Source organism: Mytilus trossulus, chromosome 1 (genome assembly GCF_036588685.1).
Source record: "Mytilus trossulus isolate FHL-02 chromosome 1, PNRI_Mtr1.1.1.hap1, whole genome shotgun sequence".
NCBI classification, from domain to species: domain Eukaryota; kingdom Metazoa; phylum Mollusca; class Bivalvia; order Mytilida; family Mytilidae; genus Mytilus; species Mytilus trossulus.
This window is the reverse complement of record NC_086373.1, coordinates 44194244-44216453: the sequence shown is the minus strand read 5'-3', so window position 1 is coordinate 44216453 and position 22210 is coordinate 44194244. Positions and strand designations below refer to the sequence as shown.

The 22210-nt window shown below is 32.5% G+C and overlaps 1 protein-coding gene across 2 annotated transcripts; it reads left to right on the top strand.

Moving 5' to 3' along the window:
* Positions 1 to 358: 358 nt before the first annotated feature.
* Positions 359 to 21621, top strand: LOC134725236 (microtubule-associated protein RP/EB family member 1-like). 2 transcript variants are annotated; one of them, XM_063588890.1, is made up of 8 exons: positions 359 to 523; positions 7022 to 7155; positions 10183 to 10221; positions 10835 to 10941; positions 11389 to 11596; positions 18205 to 18326; positions 20180 to 20332; positions 21099 to 21621. In XM_063588890.1, exons 2-8 carry the CDS (start codon positions 7035 to 7037, stop codon positions 21159 to 21161), a joined length of 813 nt encoding a protein of 270 aa, XP_063444960.1. In that variant the 5' UTR covers positions 359 to 523; positions 7022 to 7034; the 3' UTR covers positions 21162 to 21621. The 2 variants fall into 2 exon arrangements, with proteins under 2 accessions (XP_063444960.1, XP_063444970.1); XM_063588900.1 differs by lacking the exon at positions 359 to 523 and adding an exon at positions 569 to 587.
* Positions 21622 to 22210: the final 589 nt, after the last annotated feature.

Sequence of the window (22210 nt, the reverse complement as noted above, 5' to 3'; positions counted from 1 at the left end):
ACATGATGATGTAACATTAGACTGACTGCATGATTTTAGAAATAATTTTCAATATTTTTATTTTGTTTTTTTCTTGTTATAAATTTTTTATTTACACTTTGTGTCTCAAATATTGTTAGCCGTTTGCTTATTTAACTACTGTTATATCAGTAATTGCCTGATTCTTTTATATATTAATGATCTTTTATGTTGACACAAGGACTTTCTATACTAACTTAGTACTGTATAGGAAGTCCCTGGTTGACAGTGCACAATTTCATAATTATTTTGAAAATATTAAAATTTCACTCTTTACAAAAATATCACTAAATTGCTGGTAGCCATTTCTATAGACCGGCTTAATTTTATTCAGAGCCTGGCCGGCAAAATATCATATTTTCTAATTTGCCGGTGCCGACTAAAAAGCCACTACCTAAAAAAATACATTTACGGTGTAGTGTGGTATTATGTAGTGTGGTAAGAAGACATATCCCGGACACACAGACAGAAAATATACGAAAACATCGTAAAGAAGCATTAGACGGTAAAAGTTAAACCATGTTTTCTAAGCATTGGATAAATTTGAAACATATTCAAAATTGAGTGAAGTATCTATTTGATTTCTAAGATGCCTTAATGATTTTCTTTCGAATATCATTCTGATTTTAGAATAAACGTCAAGGATTTGAATATTTTCAGTTCTCAGTAGTCTTGCATGTCTGGAAAAGACATGAATCATCCAAATGAAAAAAATAGGTGCAGTTGCAGTAGCTGCGCAAATGTAGCGCTAATTGTCCTTGTGATATTTTTAAGCGTATTTGGACCTGAGGAAAACGACACAGAACAGTTGTGGCTTAACAGATAATTATTTAAAAATGAATGTATTTTACACTTTATAAGTTGCTATTTTTTTAATCCTTTTTTAGGATTCAGAGGCTGGAGTAGTTTTCAGTACAAATAATTTTGCGGTTTTGGAAGGCTTTTTAAATTTTTTTCTGCATCCCATGAAATCTTAAAAGAAATCTACGACTGTTAGAAATTTTTGCATATTCATAGATACAAAGTCATACAGTAGTCGATAGATTTTCATATCTGTACAAACTATCTTAAATATTAATCGCACTGTTGACATACATGTGAACTTCCAGACGGAAGTATAATACTCCCGTTCAGAGGTCCCGTCCTCCCCTTGAAGAGAAGAAAAAATCCTGGTATCAATAAATTCATATTATAAGGCCAAAAAAAAAATATGTCTGTTTACAGTTACCCAACCGACCCTATGTTGAGCGCCAACCCTAAGCCATTTCATGTCCGTTGTAAAGTGAAAAATAAACAGAATTTGTGTTAAAAGTGAAGATAGTGTTGCCTGATACATCCCAATGTTCATAATCATCAATATGATAGCTGTTATAAGGAAATTCGCGTCTCGTGTGATGAAATAAGCATTTTGCCGCCATTTTTTTCCTATCAATAACAAAGGGAAGTAATCCAATCATTAAAATTACGTGGAAACTCCTCCCATGATCAAATTGGACCACGACAAGATGAAACCGCACACTCAAAATCATGTCACACAAAAAAATTAAAATAAAAAAATAAAATGAAAATACTGACCTACCTACCCTGCCTAGTATGTAACCTTAAACAGACATATATTTTTTGTGGCTTAAAATGAAAATTTGCTGGCGCAATTTTACTTTGATGTTAACAAATGTTAACCATTAATATTGGTATTAAAGACTTAAAAAAACAACTTGTATTGAGCATACATTTGTACATGTAGTTGTGTAACTGACATTATCTGAGTAGATTTTGACCTGGCCAGTGGCTAATTATGATTAACCAGTAATAATATTAATAGTTTGATTGAACAATAGTCAATGGGTTATTCCAGTTAATTTTTGACAGGTGGGTATGGATGGGGAGAATTTTTTTTATAGGTATCAGAAAAATCATCATGAAAAATTACCCATCAGATCTAAATATTAAGACCTAAGAGATGTAGTTTCTGTTCTATTGGGTGGATGTAATTAAACTATTTACTGCTGCAAGACCCTTGGAAGTTTTTATACAACCACCAAAAATTTTTTTGGATCGTTTAATGGTATGAAGTCGTCGTCTTCGTCATCGTCCAAAGACACATTGGTTTCCGGACAATAACTTTAGTTTAAGCTAATAGATCTTTATGAATTTTTTTCAGAAGGTTCTATACCACAAAAGGAAGGTTGGGATCGATTTAGGGGATGATGGTCCCAACCATTTAGGAATTAGGGGCCCAAAACAGGCATTTTTCTAGTTTAAGGATAATAACATGTGTATAAGTATTTCAATTGCTCTGAAATTGTACCACAATGCTTAAAACCACAAGTAGAAGGTTTGGATTCATTAATGGGGTAATAAGTCCAATGTTTAGGAATTAAGGTCCAAAAAGGGGCAAAAAACAAGCATTTTTCTAGTTTCAAGACAATAATTTTTGTGTAAATGTATGGATCTCTCTAAAATTGTACCACAATATTCCATATAACAAAGTGGAGGCTGGGATTAATTTTTGGATTAATTGCCCAAAATATGTAGAAATTAGGGGCCAAAAAAGGGCCAAAAAGAAGCATGTTTCTAGTTTCCAAACAATAACTTGTGTTTAAGTGTATCGATCTCTCTGAAATTGTACTACAAGGTTCCATGCTACAAAGGAAAGGATGGGATAGAGTTTAAGGGTTATTGCTTAAAGGGGGGTTTCAATAAGTTGGGAGGGGGGATTTTTGTTTACAATTTTTTTAAGGGATTCCTTTTTAGCTCACCTGGCCCGAAGGGCCAAGTGAGCTTTTCTCATCACTTGGCGTTCGTCGTCCGTCGTCGTCGTCTTTGTCCGTCGTCGTTAACTTTTACAAAAATCTTCTCCTCTGAAACTACTGGGCCAAATCAAACCAAACATGGCCACAATCATCATTGGGGTATCTAGTTTAAAAAATGTGTGGCGTGACCCGGTCAACCAACCAAGATGGCCGCCACGGCTAAAAATAGAACATAGGGGTAAAATGCAGTTTTTGGCTTATAACTCAAAAACCAAAGCATTTAGAGCAAATCTGACACGGGGTAAAAATGTTTATCAGGTCAAGATCTATCTGCCCTGAAATTTTCAGATGAATCGGTCAATCGGTTGTTGGGTTGCTGCCCCTGAATTGGTAATTTTGAGGAAATTTGGCTGTTTTTGGTTATTATCTTGAATATTATTATAGATAGAGATAAACTGTAAACAGCAATAATGTTCAACAAAGTAAGATCTACAAATAAGTCAACATGACCAAAATGGTCAGTTGACCCGTTTAGGAGTTATTGCCCTTTATAGTCAATTTTTAACCATTTTTCGTAAATTAAAGTAATCTTTTACAAAAATCTTCTCCTCTGAAACTACTGGGCCAAATCAAACCAAACTTGGCCACAATCATCATTGGGGTATCTAGTTTAAAAAATGTGTGGCATGACCCGGTCAACCAACCAAGATGGCCGCCAGGGCTAAAAATAGAACATAGGGGTAAAATGCAGTTTTTGGCTTATAACTCAAAAACCAAAGCATTTAGAGCAAATCTGACATGGGGTAAATATGTTTATCAGGTCAAGATCTATCTGCCCTGAAATTTTCAGATGCATCGGTCAATCGGTTGTTGGGTTGCTGCCCCTGAATTGGTAATTTTAAGGAAATTTTGCTGTTTTTGGTTTTTATCTTGAATATTATTATAGATAGAGATAAACTGTAAACAGCAATAATGTTCAGCAAAGTAAGATCTACAAATAAGTCAACATGACCAAAATGGTCAGTTGACCCGTTTAGGAGTTATTGCCCTTTATAGTAAATTTTTAACCATTTTTCGTAAATTAAAGTAATCTTTTACAAAAATCTTCTTCTCTGAAACTACTGGGCCAAGTTAATCCAAACTTGGCCACAATCATCTTTGGGGTATCTAGTTTAAAAAATGTGTGGCGTGACCTGGTCAACCAACCAAGATGGCCGCCACGGCTAAAAATAGAACATAGGGGTAAAATGCATTTTTTGGCATACAATGTATAACTCAAAAACCAAAACCTTTTGAGGAAATTTGACATGAGATAAAAATGTTTATCTGGTCAAGATCTATCTGCCCTGAAATTTTCAGATGAATCAGTCAATTGGTTGTTGGGTTGCTGCTCCTGAATTGGTAATTTTAAGGAAATTTTGCTGTTTTTGGTTTTTATCTTGAATATTATTATAGATAGAGATAAACTGTAAACAGCAATAATGTTCAACAAAGTATTATCTACAAACAAGTCAACATGACCGAAATGGTCAGTTGACCTGTTTAGGAGTTATTGCCCTTTATAGTCAATTTTTAACCATTTTTTCGTAAATCTTAGTTATCTTTACAAAAATCTTCTCCTCTGAAACTACTGGGCCAAATTAATCCAAACTTGGCAACAATCATCTTTGGGGTATCTAGTTTAAAAAATGTGTGGCGTGACCAGGTCAACCAACCAAGATGGCCACAAAGGCTAAAAATAGAACATAGGGGTGAAATGCAGTTTTTGGCTTATAACTCAAAACCAAAGCATTTAAAGCAATCTGACTTGGGGTGAAAATGTTTATCAGATCAATATCTATCTGCCCTGTAATTGGAAGATGAATCTGACAACCTGTTGTTGGGTTGCTGCCCGTGAATCTGTAATTTTAAGGAAATTTTGCTGTTTTTGGTTATTATCTTGAATATTATTATAGATAAAGATAAACTGTAAACAGCAATAATGTTCAGCAAAGTAGGATCTATAAATAAGTCAACATGACCGAAATGGTCAATTGACCCCCTAAGGAGTTATTGTCCTTTATAGTCAATTTTTAACAATTTTCATAAAATTTTAAATTTTTAATTAACATTTCCACTGATACTACTGGGCCAATTTCAATATAGATAGAGATAATTGTAAGCAGCAAGACTGTTTAGTAAAGTAAGATTTAAAAACACATCACCATCAACAAAACACAATTTTGTCATGAATTCATCTGCTTCCTTTGTTTAATATTCACATATACCAAGGTGAGCGACACAGGCTCTTTAGAGCCTCTAGTTGGTTATTATCTTGAATATTATTATAGATAGAGATAAATTGTAAACAGCAATAATGTTCAGCAAAGTAAGATCTACAAATAAGTCAACATGACCAAAATGGTCAGTTGACCCCTTTAGGAGTTATTGCCCTTTATAGTCAATCTTTAACCATTTTTCATAAATCTAAGTAATCTTTTACAAAATCTCCACCTAAACTACTAGGCCACAATCATCTTTGGGGTATCTAGTTTGAAAAATGTGTCCGATGACCTGGCCATTCAACCAAGATGGCCGCCACGGCTAAAAATAGAACATAGGGGTAAAATGCAGTTTTTTGCTTATAACTATGAAACCAAAGCATCTAGAGCAAATCTGACAAGAAGTAAAATTGTTAATCAAGTCAATATCTATCTGCCCTGAATTGTTCAGATGAATTGGACAACTGGTTGTTGGGTTGCTGCCCTCCAATTGGTAATTTTAAAAAAATTTTGCCGTTTTTGGTTATCTTGAATACTATTATAGATAGCGATAAACTGTAAACAGCAATAATGTTCAGCAAAGTAAGATCTACAAATAAGTCAACATGACCTAAATGGTCAATTGACCCCTTAAGGAGTTATTGCCCTTTATAGTCAATTTTTAACAATTTTCATTAATTTGGTAAATTTATGTAAATTTTTACCAAATATAGTTCTCTGTTACTAATGGGCAAAGTTCATGATAGATATAATTGTAAGAAGCAAAATCGTTCAGTAAAGTAAGAACTTCAAACACATCACCATCACCAAAATACAATTTTGTCATGAATCCATTTGTGTCCTTTGTTTAATATGCACATAGACCAAGGTGAGCAACACAGGCTCTTTAGAGCCTCTAGTTTTCAAAAATTTTTGAATTTTGAAAAGTTTCAAGAAGAAATCTTCAATTCCACAGTATTTTGCAATAGATTTGTTAGATCTTTGACCACATTAATTTTGTGACAAAACCCTTATTATGTCAAAAATTTGATTACAATCCAAATTCAGACAGTATCAAGCTTGAATATTGTGACCAAATTTGCCCCAACCATTCAGGTTTCGACCACTGCGGTCGTTTAAAGCTGCGCCCTGCAGAGCACCTGGTTTGCATACAAATGAACGTGTCAGATGGAAAAAAACAAAAAATACACCCCTAAGATGTATAAATTTTACACCCCTCAGAAAGGTCCATCCATCCTCCTTTATCTGACAGACATTAACTGAAATGGCCCAATACACAGGTGATACAGGGTATGAAATTAGCAGGGGCCCACAGGCCAATGGCCCCTAAAATTTGGTGTGGGCTACTTATATTTCTGCTTTTCTTGTATATGACTATATATGAGGGCTACAAAATTAAAGCTGTGGGGCTACCATTGCCAAAGTCTTAAGTTCTTTCCCTGTGATAGGGTACATGTATCAATTACTCAATCTGTCTTCTGTATATATGCCAAACACCAAGGATAATTAAAAGTAAATACCAGCAATGATAGAAAAGTGAAATGTTGTTTTCAAAACTAAATTGTCAAAAGACAAAATATCTAACTGAAGGATTTTCATGCTGAACAAAACCCAAAAAACTTAGAACTCATTCAGAAAAGATAAAGTAGCTATATTTCAAAATCCAATGTGGGCATTAAAGGATCTTCAGCATACTATAGAAAATCCAAACTGACAGCAGCAAAACAATTTAGTCTTCTCAGTGTTAAGATTAACAACTACATGTACATGTACACAAACTGGTATAACTTCAGTGTAGAGTCAATTGTATTAATAGCAGCCACGTCAGCTTGTTCTTATTACATGACCCAGTGTTTCAAGAGTAGTGCATCATTTATCAAATAACATTTGTCAATGTGATATAGACTTCTTTTAATAGCTCTATATATTGTGTTTTAAAACAATGAGTCTCAAATGCAAGTTTTCTAATAAATTTTCTTTTTGTTTCAGCTATTAGATAAGCATGGCAGTGAATGTATACAGTACAAATCAGACTTCAGATAATCTCAGTAGACATGATATTTTAGCTTGGTTAAATGATAGTATACAGACAAATTACAGTAAAATAGAAGAATTATGTACAGGTACATGTACATTTTTAGCTCACCTGACCTGAAAGGTCAAGTGAGCTTTTCTCATCACTTGGCGTCCGTCGTCCTGCGTCCGTCGTCCGTAAACTTTTACAAAAATCTTCTCCTCTGAAACTACTGGGCCAAATTTTACCAAACTTGGCCACAATCATCCTTGGGGTATCTAGTTTAAAAAATGTGTCCTGGCCATCCAACCAAGATGGCCGCCATGGCTAAAAATAGAACACAGGGGTAAAATGTATATTTTGGCTTATATCTTTGAAACCAAAACATTTAGAGCAAATCTGACATGGGGTAAAATTGTTAATCAGGTCAAGATCTATCTGCTCTAGAATATTCAGATGAATCGGACAACCCGTTGTTAGGTTGCTGCCCCTGAATTGGTTATTTTAAGGAAATTTTGCAGTTTTTGGTTATTATCTTGAATACTATTATAGATAGAGATAAACTGTAAACAGCAATAATGTTCAGCAAAGTAAAACCTACAAATAAGTCAACATGACCAAATTTGTCAGTCAACCCCTTAAGGAGTTATTGCCCTTTATAGTCAATTTTTAACAAATTTTCGTCAGTTTTTGTAACTTGTACAAAAATCTTCTTCTCTGAAACTACATGGCCAAATTAAACCAAACTTGGCGATAATTATCTTTGTGGTATATAGTTTGAAAAATGTGTCCGATGACACCGCCTACCAAACAAAATGGCCGACATGGCTAAAATTAGAACATAGTGGTAAAATGCAGTTTTTGATTTATATCTTTAAAAGTAAGACATTTAGGGCAAATCTTTCAAGATTTAAATGTCCATCAGAATAAGATCTATCCCCTCGCAAATTTTCAGATGAATCTGACAACTGGTTATTGGGTTGCTGCCCTAAAATTGGTAATTTTAAGGAAATTTTGCAGTTTTTGGTTATTATCTTGAATACTATTATAGATAGAGATAAACTGTAAACAGCAATTTTGTTCAGCTAAGTAGGATCTACAAATAAGTCAAACATGATAAAAATTGTAAGAGTACCCCTTAAGGAGTGATTGCCCTTTATAGTCAATTTTGAACAAATTTTCGTCATTTTTGTAACTTGTTCAAAAATCTTCTTTTCTAAAACTATGGGCCATATTAAACTAAACGTGGCCACAATCATCACTATGGTATCTATTTAAAAAAAGTGTCTAATGACCCCACCTACCAACCAAGATGACCGACATCAGTAAATACAGTAACAGGTGAGCGACACAGGCTCTTGAGAGCCTCTAGTTATTATGCATTACCAGTTTGGGCAGTACTGGCATATCCCCCCTTTTTTTCATCCTTTCTGAGCACCCATCATGCCCATTGCTTTGTTGGTCCTTCTGACCTGTACTTATACTGAATCAGGATAGATATTTGGTTTAAAGGTAGTTTCCCATGAAATTTGGTCACATCAACTTGAAAATAGTAAACATGTTCAAATTCATTTTAAAAAATATATTCGATTAGATTTTATAAGTTCTTTGACTATAGAAATGTTTGGTTAAAGTTTTGGATTAAGAAAGTTTACTAAGTTGTAGTCATATCAATTTGAAACTTTTTTCATGTTCATTTTTATACATCATTTTGTACATGTTGTACATTGTAATGATGACAACTTTTAAAAATAAATGCCAAATTTGGGGTTTTGATCAAGAATTCGGGTTAAGTGTTAGCAGGACATGGTGTCCTACATATTGTCACACATTCTTGATTATTGCTAAGGGGAAAGTTGGGGGACTTACTCTGCATGCTTGGTCCCTGCTTGAAATATGTTGAATGATTTGAAAATTTCTTACCCTCTGTAGTTTTGATGTATCAGACCCATTACCATAGTCAATTGCCTTATTTGTTTATGAATTTGAATCCCAAGTGTTATATAGAAGTATTATATTTCAAAAGAATAAATCTGATGTGTTAGCAACATATTTGTTACAGCATCAATCAATTAAGGAGTTAAAAAAATAAGTTTATTTATATATGAATAAAAGAGATCTGTGTTAACATCAATCATTGACAATGAACCACCAGCTAGAAAATCAAAATACATCCAATATCAATAGGTGATCAATATACATGTATGGTCTTCAACATTGATAAAAATGTGTTTTTATACGACCGCAAACAAAATTTGCGTCGTATAATGCTATCATGTTGTCGTCGTCTGCGTTGTACTGTGTCGTCTTCCGAAGACACATTTAGTTTCTGAACAATAACTTTAGTTTTAGGATATGGATCTGTATAAATTTTTACCAGAAGGTTCAATATCACTAAAAGAAGGTTGGGATTGATTTTGGGGGTTATGGTCCCAATAGTTAATTAATTAAGGGCCAAAAAGGGACCCAAAATGAGCATTTTTGCAGTTTTCAAACAATAACTTGTGTTTATGTGTTTGAATATCTCTGAAATTATTACACAAGTTTCCATACCATGAAGTGATTGTTAGTATTGACCTCAAGGGGTTATGGCTCAAAATGTAAAGGAAGTAGGGGCAAAAAAGGGGGAAAACTAGGTTTTTTAAACGCAGAGTAACTTCTGAGTAAGGGAGGTAATTCAAAAACATTTAACATACAATGTTGGGTATGTTCAGACATACCTCCCTTACACTTCTTGTAAATTAGGTATAAAGGAAATTCAGGTTTTGGATTAATTGCAAAAAAAGGGGGGTGGTAACAGTTTTCAATTTTTTTTACCCAAATTTCTCAAATTCCAAACTTTGAAAAGTTTGAAGAAGAAAACTTTAATTGCACAATATTGCGCAATAGATTTGTAAGATCTTGACATTTGTTTTGTGTCAGAAACTCATATTATGACAAAAATTTGATCACAATCCAAATTCAGAGCTGTATCAAGCTTGAATGTTGTGTCCATATATACTTGCCCCTATTGTTCAGGGGATCGACATCTGCGGTCGTATATAGCTGTGCCCTGCGGAGCACCTGGTTAAAATATCTCAAGCTTGGAAGACTTTCTATTAGTTCATATATGATTTCTTTCATCTGTATATTTTAGGTGCTGCATATTGCCAGTTCATGGATATATTATTTCCAGGTATGTTTATATCAATTGTACAGCCATTCATGTTTAATCTCATCCCCCAAATGACCTTTTACAATAAATATGTATCTATAGAAATAATAATATGATTAATTTCTTCTTGACAAACTGTCAATTTCAAATATATTTAATACCCAACTATGTATACACCATGAGCCAAAATTATGAAGTCTGCAAAGGCAGTCAAATTTTTTTTTATATTCCCCTGCTAGACATAGTCAGGGTTGTATATATAACAATCCTGAAGTCTGTCCATTCACCTCTATTTCCAAAAAAATGAAATTTTAATGGATTTGTTTTGATCCTCTGAAGACTTGTATTAAAGCTATAAATTCCGGAGTTAGGGTCACTTGATTGTTGGGTAAATTCATCATTTTGTGTTTTTAGGAAAATAAAAGGAGAGCCCCTATATATTTAGAATTGTTTGTTTGATTTAACATTGGCATTTAGGCTAGCACAGGACTAAACTTAATCAAAAGAAACAACACCATTCAAGTAAGCATAGCATTCCACATTTCCATAATACTTAAACAGAATTGCACCAAACAGTGTTACTGGACAATATATGCATATTTTGTTATAATACATGTATTTTGGGTCCTTTCAGGTACTGTTCAATTGAAAAAAGTTAAATTCAACACCAAATTAGAACATGAGTACATACAGAATTTCAAATTGCTACAAAATGCTTTCAAGAAGTCACAAACAGACAAGGTAAGACAAACTCTATAGTCGCAATAATTCAAGATGAAGGGGACTGTATTTATATAAAGGTCAATTTTGAACACTTTGAAGCTCTCTGAATTCCAAAACCAAAAATAATTGTAAGCTGTCAAATATACTTGTTATGTTATCAGAATATTTCCTGAAAACTATTATAGATAAAGAGAAATGCAAAATATTAAAATACCAAAACAAAAAGAACTACAAGAAGTCACCATGGGAAAAATTGTCTATCAAGTTTCTCAGCACTGTGTTATGTTCGACTCTAACAGCAACAGAAAAGCTTTGCATGTAATTTACAAGTTCAAAACAGCTATTTTGAATAAAACAGATGACCTGTTTGATTACTTATATATAATTTTCAACTTAATTCCTGTTGTAATTTAATTGATATGAATATTCCAGCTGATTTTAATACATGAATATATTTTTGAACAGGTAATACCAGTTGACAGATTAGTAAAAGGGCGATTTCAAGATAATTTTGAATTTGTCCAATGGTTTAAACGGTTTTTTGATGCCAACTATCAAGGAAATGAGTATGATGCTGTAGCAGCTCGTGATGGACAGCAAGTAGGAGCAACAACCAAACCAACAAATAGAGTGTCACCCGCAGTCAAGAAACCACCACCTCAAAGACAGCCAGGTATTCATGTCCTACTGTTTAAATGTATACATAAAATTTATTGCATCTATCTTCTATACCTCTTTAATTTAACATTTCATCTATAAGTATCTTTGATACAATCTTCAATTATGTTTCAATTTGATGGAAGCTTGTTGATGATTGACCTGACAATTAATGGCTTTGAGCTTACATAAGAGAATGGGATTTAAAATACCAAATAGTTCTCCTTTCAAAACCAACTGGTCTGAATTGTGCTATAAATAGATTATTGCTGGACTAATAGCCAGTGATTGTCATTTAAGCTCTTACCTCACAGCCAATTTCGAAGAAAAAAAAATCTTTACATTAATATTGCTTTTTATTTATACTGAAATGTTCATAATCCTCAAGCATTTTTATACGACCGCAAATTTTGAAAAAATTTTCGTCGTATATTGCTATCACGTTGGCGTCGTCGTCGTCGTCGTCCGAATACTTTTAGTTTTCGCACTCTAACTTTAGTAAAAGTGAATAGAAATCTATGAAATTTTAACACAAGGTTTATGACCACAAAAGGAAGGTTGGTATTGATTTTGGGAGTTTAGGTCCCAACAGTTTAGGAATTAGGGGCCAAAAAGGGCCCAAATAAGCATTTTCTTGGTTTTCGCGCTATAACTTTAGTTTAAGTTAATAGAAATCTATGAAATTTTGACACAAGGTTTATGACCACAAAAGAAAGGTTGGGATTGATTTTGGGAGTTTTGGTTTCAACAGTTTAGGAATTAGGGGCCAAAAAAGGGCCCAAATAAGCATTATTCTTGGTTTTTGAACTATTACTTTAGTTTAAGTTAATAGAAATCAATGAAATTTATACACAATGTTTATGACCACAAAAGGAAGGTTGGTATTGATTTTGGGAGTTAAGGTCCCAACAGTTTAGGAATAAGGGGCCAAAAAGGGACCCAAATAAGCATTTTTCTTGGTTTTCGCACTATAACTTTAGTACAAGTAAATAGAAGTCTATGAAATTTAAACACAAGGTTTATGACCATAAAAGGAAGGTTGGTATTGATTTTGGGAGTTTTGGTCCTAACAGTTTAGGAAAAAGGGGCCCAAAGGGTCCAAAATTAAACTTTGTTTGATTTCATCAAGAATTGAATGATTGGGGTTCTTTGATATGCGGAATCTTACTGAGTATGTAGATTCTTAATTTTTGGTCCATTTTCAAATTGGTCTACATTAAGGTCCAAAGGGTCCAAAATTAAACTTAGTTTGATTTTGACAAAAAATTAATCGGTTGGGTTCTTTGATATGCTGAATCTAAAAATGTATTAAGATTCTTGATTATTGGCCCAGTTTTCAAGTTGGTCCAAATTGGGGTCCAAAATTAAACTTTGTTTGATTTCATTAAAAATTGAATAAATGGGGTTCTTTGATATGCCAAATCTAACTGTGTATGTAGATTCTTCATTTTTGGTCCTGTTTTCAAATTGGTCTACATTAAAGTCCAAAGGGTCCAAAATTTAACTTAGTTTGATTTTAACAAAAATTGAAATCTTGGGGTTCTTTGATATGCTGAATCCAAACATTTACTTAGAATTTTGATTATGGGCCCAGTTTTCAAGTTGGTCCAAATCAGGATCTAAAATATTATATTAAGTATTGTGCAATAGCAAGTCTTTTCAATTGCACAGTATTGCACAATGGCAAGAAATATCTAATTGCACAATATTGTGAAATAGCAATATTTTTTTTTAATTAGAGTTATCTTTCTTTGTCCAGAATAGTAAGCAAGAAATATCTAATTGCACAATATTGTGAAATAGCAATTATTTTTATACGACCGCAAATTTTGAAAAAATTTTCGTCGTATATTGCTATCACGTTGTCGTCGTCGTCGTCGTCGTCGTCGTCGTCGTCCGAATACTTATAGTTTTCGCACTCTAACTTTAGTAAAAGTGAATAGAAATCTATGAAATTTTAACACAAGGTTTATGACCATAAAAGGAAGGTTGGTATTGATTTTGGGAGTTTTGGTCCCAACATTTAAGGAATTAGGGGCCAAAAAGGGCCCAAATAAGCATTTTCTTGGTTTTCGCACTATAACTTTAGTTTAAATTAATAGAAATCTATGAAATTTTGACACAAGGTTTATGACCACAAAAGAAAGGTTGGGATTGATTTTGGGAGTTTTGGTTTCAACAGTTTAGGAATTAGGGGCCAAAAAAGGGCAAAATTCAGCATTATTCTTGGTTTTTGCACAATAACTTTAGGTTAAGTAAATAGAAATCAATGAAATTTAAACACAATGTTTATGACCACAAAAGGAAGATTGGTATGGATTTTGGGAGTTTAGGTCCCAACTGTTTAGGAATTAGGGGCCAAAAAGGGACCCAAATAAGCATTTTTCTTGGTTTTCGCACCATAACGTTAGTATAAGTAAATAGAAATCTATGAAATTTAAACACAAGGTTTGTGACCATAAAAGGAAGGTTGGTATTGATTTTGGGAGTTTTGGTCCCAACAGTTTAGGAAAAAGGGGCCCAAAGGGTCCAAAATTAAACTTTGTTTGATTTCATCAAAATTGAATAATTGGGGTTCTTTGATATTATGAATCTAACTGTGTATGAAGATTCTTAACTTTTGGCCATGTTTTCAAATTGGTCTACATTAAGGTCCAAAGGGTCCAAAATTAAACTTTGTTTGATTTTGACAAAAAATGAATCGGTTGGGTTCTTTGATATGTTGAATCTAAAAATGTACTTAGATTCTTGATTATTGGCCCAGTTTTCAAGTTGGTCCAAATCTGGGTCCAAAATTAAACTTTATTTGATTTCATCAAAAATTGAATAAATGAGGTTCTTTGATATGCCAAATCTAACTGTGTATGTAGATTCTTCATTTTTGGTCCCGTTTTCAAATTGGCCTACATTAAGGTCCAAAGGGTCCAAAATTAAACTAAGTTTGATTTTAACAAAAATTAAATTCTTGGGCCTCTTTGATATGCTGAATCTAAACATGTACTTAGATTTTTGATTATGGGCCCAGTTTTCAAGTTGGTCCAAATCAGGATCTAAAATTATTATATTATTATAAGTATTGTGCAATAGCAAGTCTTTTCAATTGCACAGTATTGTGCAATGGCAAGAAATATATAATTTCACAATATTGTGAAATAGCAATTAGTTTTTTAAATTAGAGTTATCTTTCTTTGTCCAGAATAGTAAGCAAGAAATATCTTATTGCAAGAATTTTTTTTAATTGGAGTTATCTTTCTTTGTCCAGAATCAACTTAAATCTTTGTTATATACAATATACAATGTATATTCACTTTTTACTACCAACTGATAAATTTAAATAATCTTTACCATTCAGTGATAACAAGCAGTTTTTTTACATCTTAATATTTTATGATGTATTTAAATGAGTAGTTATTGTTGCAAACTCCATTAGAATATTTTAATTGAGATTAGTTTTGGAATAAGGGAAAGGGGGATGTGATTAAAAAATTGGGTTCAATTTTTATACGACCGCAAATTTTGAAAAAAATTTCGTCGTATATTGCTATCACGTTGGCGTCGTCGTCGTCGTCGTCGTCGTCCGAATACTTTTAGTTTTCGCACTCTAACTTTAGTAAAAGTGAATAGAAATCTATGAAATTTTAACACAAGGTTTATGACCATAAAAGGAAGGCTGGTATTGATTTTGGTAGTTTTGGTCCCAACATTTTAGGAATTAGGGGCCAAAAAGGGCCCAAATAAGCATTTTCTTGGTTTTCGCACTATAACTTTAGTTTAAGTTAATAGAAATCTATGAAATTTTGACACAAGGTTTATGACCACAAAAGAAAGGTTGGGATTGATTTTGGGAGTTTTGGTTTCAACAGTTTAGGAATTAGGGGCCAAAAAAGGGCCCAAATAAGCATTATTCTTGGTTTTCGCACAATAACTTTAGTTAAAGTAAATAGAAATCAATGAAATTTAAACACAATGTTTATGACCACAAAAGGAAGGTTGGTATTGATTTTGGGAGTTTCCGTCCCAACAGTTTAGGAATTAGGGGCCAAAAAGGGACCCAAATAAGCATTTTTCTTGGTTTTCGCACCATAGCGTTAGTATAAGTAAATAGAAATCTATGAAATTTAAACACAAGGTTTATGACTATAAAAGGAAGGTTGGTATTGATTTTGGGAGTTTTGGTCCCACCAGTTAAGGAAAAAGGGGCCCAAAGGGTCCAAAATTAAACTTTGTTTGATTTCATCAAAATTGAATAATTGGGGTTCTTTAATATGCCCAATCTAACTGTGTATGTAGATTCTTAATTTTTGGTCCCGTTTTCAAATTGGTCTACATTAAGGTCCAAAGGGTCCAAAATTAAACTTAGTTTGATTTTAACAAAAATTGAAACCTTGGGGTTCTTTGATATGCTGAATCTAAAAATGTACTTAGATTTTTAATTATTGGCCCAGTTTTCAAGTTGGCCCAAATCGAGGTCCAATTAAACATTGTTTGATTTCATCAAAAATTGAATAATTGGGGTTCTTTGATATGCCAAATCTAACTGTGTATGTAGATTCTTAATTTTTGGTCCAGTTTTAAAATTAGTCTAAATTAAAGTGCAAAGGGTCCAAAATTAAACTAAGTTTGATTTTAACAAAAAATAAATTCTTGGGCCTCTTTGATATGCTGAATCTAAACATATACTTAGATTTTTGATTATGGGCCCAGTTTTCAAGTTGGTCCAAATCAGGAACTAAAATTATTATATTAAATATTGTGCAATAGCAAGTCTTTTCAATTGCACAGTATTGTGCAATGGCAAGAAATACCTAATTTCACAATATTGTGAAATAGTAATTTTTTTTTTAATTAAGAGTTATCTTTCTTTGTCCAGTATAGTAAGCAAGAAATATCTGCAAAATTTTTTTTTAATTGGAGTTATCTTTCTTTGTCCAGAACTTAAATCTTTGTTATATACCATATACAATGTATATTCACTTTTTACTACCAACTGATACATTTAAATAATCTTTACCATTCAGTGATAACAGGCAGTTTTTTTACATCTTAATATTTTATGATGTATTTAAATGAGTAGTAATTGTTGCAAAGTCCATTAGAATATTTTAATTGAAATTAGTTTTGGAATAAGGGAAAGGGGGATGTGATTAAAAAATTGGGTTCAATTTTTCTCATTTGAAAGTTCATGAATAAAAAGAAAATTTCTTCAAACATTTTTTTGAGAGGATTAATATTCAACAGCATAGTGAATTGCTCTAAGAGAAAACAAAAATTTTAAGTTCATTTGAATACATTCATTCTGAGTCAGAAACCTATGCTGTGTCAACTATTTAATCACAATCCAAATTTAGAGCGGAATCCAGCTTGAATGTTGTGTCCATACTTGCCCCAACCGTTCAGGGTTCAACCTCTGCGGTCGTATAAAGCTACGCCCTGCGGAGCATCTGGTTCACATTTGAAATTTCATAAATAAAAAGAAAATTTCTTCAAACATTTTTTTGAGAGGATTAATATTCAACAGCATAGTGAATTGCTCTAAGAGAAAACAAAAAAAAATAAGTTCATTAGAACACATTCATTCTGTGTCAGAAACCTATGCTGTGTCAACTATTAAATCACAATCCAAATTAAGAGCTGAATCCAGCTTGAATGTTGTGTCCATACTTGCCCCAACTGTTCAGGGTTCAACCTCTGCGGTCGTATAAAGCTTCGCCCTGCGGAGCATCTGGTTTTTAATTGGAGTTATCTTTCTTTGTCCAGAATCAACTCAAATCTTTGTTATATACAATGTATATTCACTTTTTACTACCAACTGATAAATTAAAATAATCTTTACCATTCAGTGATAACAAGCAGTTTTTTTACATCTTAATATTTGATGATGTATTTAAATGAGTAGTTATTGTTGCAAACTTCATTAGAAATTTAATTGAGATTAATTTGGAATAAGGGAAAGGGGATGTGATTAAAAAAAATGGGTTCAATTTTCTCATTTGAAATGAAATTTCATAAATAAAAAAATAAAATGAAAATTTCTTCAAACATTTTTTTGAGAGGATTAATATTCAACAGCATAGTGAATTGCTCTAAGAGAAAACAAAAATTTTAAGTTCATTAGAACACATTCATTCTGTGTCAGAAACCTATGCTGTGTCAACTATTTAATCACAATCCAAATTTAGAGCTGAATCCAGCTTGAATGTTGTGTCCATACTTGCCCCAACCGTTCAGGGTTCAACCTGTGCGGTCGTATAAAGCTACGCCCTGCGGAGCATCTGGTTACCTGTTAAAATTTTTTTGAAAAAGAGAAACATGTCTTTTATTGACCCTTTTGTAAACTGCTATAAAGACTGAAAAACTTTTATACTGTTCTACAGAAAATATATGACCAGCAATTAATTTAAAGTGATATATGACTTAGGAAATGTAAAGGCATATTTACTATGGTGGTTCAGTTAAGTTTTTTCTGAATTTCTGTTATGGAAATAGGATGTAGGGATGTCAACGAAACAGTAACCCAACATTAAAATAACCAAAAGACAAAGGGCAACACACAGTTTTTAATATTACAATATAATAAAAGACAAATTTGTTTTCAGATATGATGTATCTTTTTATTTTTTATAGTTCGTGTAGCATCTAACACAAAAAGTCCATCACAGCTTAAACCAACAACACAAAGAACTGTAAACAATAATTCAGTTGGAGGTGCTGGAGATAGTGGAAAAGTAGAAGAATTAAAACAACAGGTAAAAAAATTAGTAAAAAATCATTACATCAGTAAGGGAGTTAAGAAACAAATTTAAACAAGAATGTGCCCATAGGACACGGATGCCCCACTCACACTATCATTTTCTATGTTAAGTGGACCTTGAAATTAGGGTAAAAACTCTAATTTGGCATTAAAATTAGAAAGATCATATCATAGGGAAAATAAAATTGAGAATGGAAATGGGGAATGTGTCATAGAGACAACAACCCGACCATAGAAAAACAACAGCAGAAGGTCACCAACAGGTCTTCAATGTAGTGAGAAATTCCCGCACCCGGAGGCGTCCTTCAGCTGGCCCCTAAACAAATATATACTAGTTCAGTGATAATGAACGCCATACAAATTGTACACAAGAAACTAAAATTAAAATAATACAAGACTAACAAAGGCCAGAGGCTCCTGACTTGGGACACGCGCAAAAAAGCAGCGGGGTTAAACATGTTTGTGATATCTCAACCCTCCCCTATACCTCTAGCCAACGCAGAAAAGTAAACGCATAACAATACGCACATTAAAATTCAGTTCAAGAGAAGTCCGAGTCTGATGTCAGAAGATGTAACCAAAGAAAATAAACAAAATGACAATAATACATAAATAACAACAGACTACTAGCAGTTAACTGACATGCCTGCTCCAGACTTCAAATAAACTGACTGAAAGATTATGATTTCATCATATGAACATCAGGCGCAATCCTTCCCGTTAGGGGTTTAGTATCATACCATCATAACATATATGAAAAGAACATAACCCGTGTCATGCCAACAACTGGTTCTTTAATAAATTTGTTTAGTTCCGATGCAAAGACCCTATAAGTGAATCAATATTAATGCCAAAGTATACTAAGTTTCAAGTTAATTGGACTTCAACTTCATCAAAAACTACTTTGACCAAAAACTTTAACCTGAAACTGGCACTATCATTTTCTATGTTCAGTGGACCATGAAATGGGTAAAAAACTTAATTTGGCATTTAAATTAGAAAGATCATATCAAAGGGAACAAGTATACTAAGTTTCAAGTTGATTGGACTTCAACTTCATCAAAAACTACCCTCGACCAAAAACTTTAACCTGAAGCGGAACAGACGAATGAACAGACGAAGCGACGCAGAGACCAGAAAACATAATGCCCCTCTACTATCGAAGGTGGGGCATACAAATGAAAGTGCAGTGTGAATGTGACCTTTAATTGTAGTTTAAGAAGTTATACTACAAGAAATATAGTATTGTAGATAAGTAAACATTGGTCACAAACATTGCAACCCAGTCCCATTTGAGACACTACCACTTTTTTTCTGAACTTTTTAAAAAGAAATAGTAATTTAAAAATGGTAAATAGCAAATTGATATCATTATCCCTCAAAAATACAAGATGTAATTAAAGATTAAACAACAATTGTATAACTGTTAATTGTGCCAACAAGAATGTTTATGCAATCAATTGGAAGATCCAAAGGACAAATGTTTTCTTTATAAACTAGTGTTTATCATTAAATTCTTAAAAGTATTGTCATGGTTCCTCATGATCAGTTAGACCCATTATATTAGTTATCAATATTTTGACCAATTTTTGATAACAGAATCCTTATTTCAAAAATATTCAAGGAACTTTAATGCCATGTTGACACAACACAATTGATTTTTCAGAAGATTGCAGTTGCTTTGAAATCGTCTGTAATATTTCGACTCTTGTCATTGATAACTTAGAAAAGAAGTATCATTTATATTATTAAAAAAAATTACTTGATGATTGGTAGCATATTATTTATCAGAATGTGTTCTGAATCTTTTATCTATGTATACATTAAGTGTTTCTTTTTTTTCTTTAGTTGAATGAAATGAGATTAACAATAGAAGGATTGGAGAAAGAAAGAGACTTTTACTTTGGAAAGTTACGTGATATTGAAATTACTTGCCAAGAATACGAACAAGAAAATTTGCCTGCTCTGAAAAGTGTCTGTGACATTCTTTATCAAACTGAAGTAAGTTTTTTAAACTCAACTTAAATATACCTCAATTCAGAAAAAGGTGGATATCTTTGCAAATGACGACTAAAACATGTCTTATCAAATACTGAAAGTTTTATTAAAAGTGACATATATAAAAGGGAAGGTATAATAAAGAAACTGTTGTTTTAAATAATCAGTAATGGAGAAACTAATTCCATTTCCATGCATCTCAGTACTTTCCTTTGTTTTAATTGTCTGTATTTTAATCTGTATTTTGATTTGCTTACTATTTAGATAAGTCATCAAATTCCATACATCATTTAAAAAAAAAAGGTCACCTTAATAACCCTTTCCTCCATGGAAAGATTTTTCTAACATACTTGATTCGCATAGGATTTTTTCAATAATAAAAAAATCATCAGGTTTAAAGTATTAATGCATTGTGAAAACGAATATTTCATCAATGAAATTCAAGTCAGATATTCTTATGAATGTCCTTCTGATATTGGATACAATTTTTTTAAGTCTGATGCAGACATTTTGTAGTCAAAGTGTTTCAACTGAGGTACTACACAGGCGTCAAAAGGCGTCATTATGGAGGAAAGGGGGTGGCGTCAAAAAGCGTCATTATGGAGGAAAGGGTTAAGGAGATCAATTATAATAAATAAATGTAACACTAAACAGAGGGAAAATATTGAATTGAATTGATAGTTTTAGCCTTGGTTATCATGTTCTATTGACTAGGTTTAAGTTAGGGGAAAGAGTAAATTACAGTGCCAGTTTTGTTTTTTGTTTACAGGATGGATTTGCGCCACCAGAAGATGAAGTGTTAGTGGATAATGGAGAAGAGGAAGAGTATTAAAACAATATAAACTTTAATGCAATTATTATAACTTTCCTGTCATTAAGTTCTCATGTTCACTAACTTTGTTATCCTACAATGGTATTATGTATTTATTCAGCAGTTAAATTTAATATCGTTTCAACTGTTAACTGTCAAGCTATTCTATATGTCACAGGGTACAGTGTTAGAAGTCCCTAAGAATAGGTATTCAAATTATTTATAGATCTGCATAATTATATATATTGGCTGTATTATCCTACAATTTAGAGTTTCGTATCTGTAGTAAACAGAATAAGCTTGAATTCATCTTCAAGTATATCTAAAGAATCCTCATTCTCATGTGTTCTTTCTACAGCATTATATGCAATGCATTGATTAGAAAAACTGTAGAAAGGATAAAATAAAAGCATAATTGGAAATTGCTTGAAACTACATATGATGTCCCTGAAAATAATCAAATAAATAATTTTAAAATACATTATGGGTGTAATTAAATAATGCCTCTAGTCCAAAATGTGAATGCATGATGTATCGCCTAAGAAATCATACAGTAGACATCATCACCCCCTCTGGCTTTTTAGTGAGATATTTGTTTTGTTTCAATAAACTTAATTCGTGTGCTTGTTATGCAATGATAATAAGGTGGAAGCGATGAAGAAATGACAAAATTTAGTGTAAACTTAGTAGCTTTATTTGTTATACTATCTTTTTACAAAATAAATGACATTTTATGTAAAGAATACATGAAGAAATCCACTGTCTTCTTAAATGCAACACATTGCAGAAAAATTCATGGATATTTATACCTAACACTCTCAAAATATCCAAGTTAACTGGAAAGAAAATGCTAAGGGTTTCATGAATTTTATTAAAAAACGGCCTAATTTTATCTGATGAGAAATGTTGATCTAGATATAGTGAGTATGTTCAGATGATGGAATAAACTACTTATTTTGAAGTCATGACCTACAGAATTCTTTTGCTTATTAATAATGATATATATCCATAAAGGAGAAGATATATATTAAAAAGTATTATTAAGCTTCAAAATGACATCCTTCAGATGT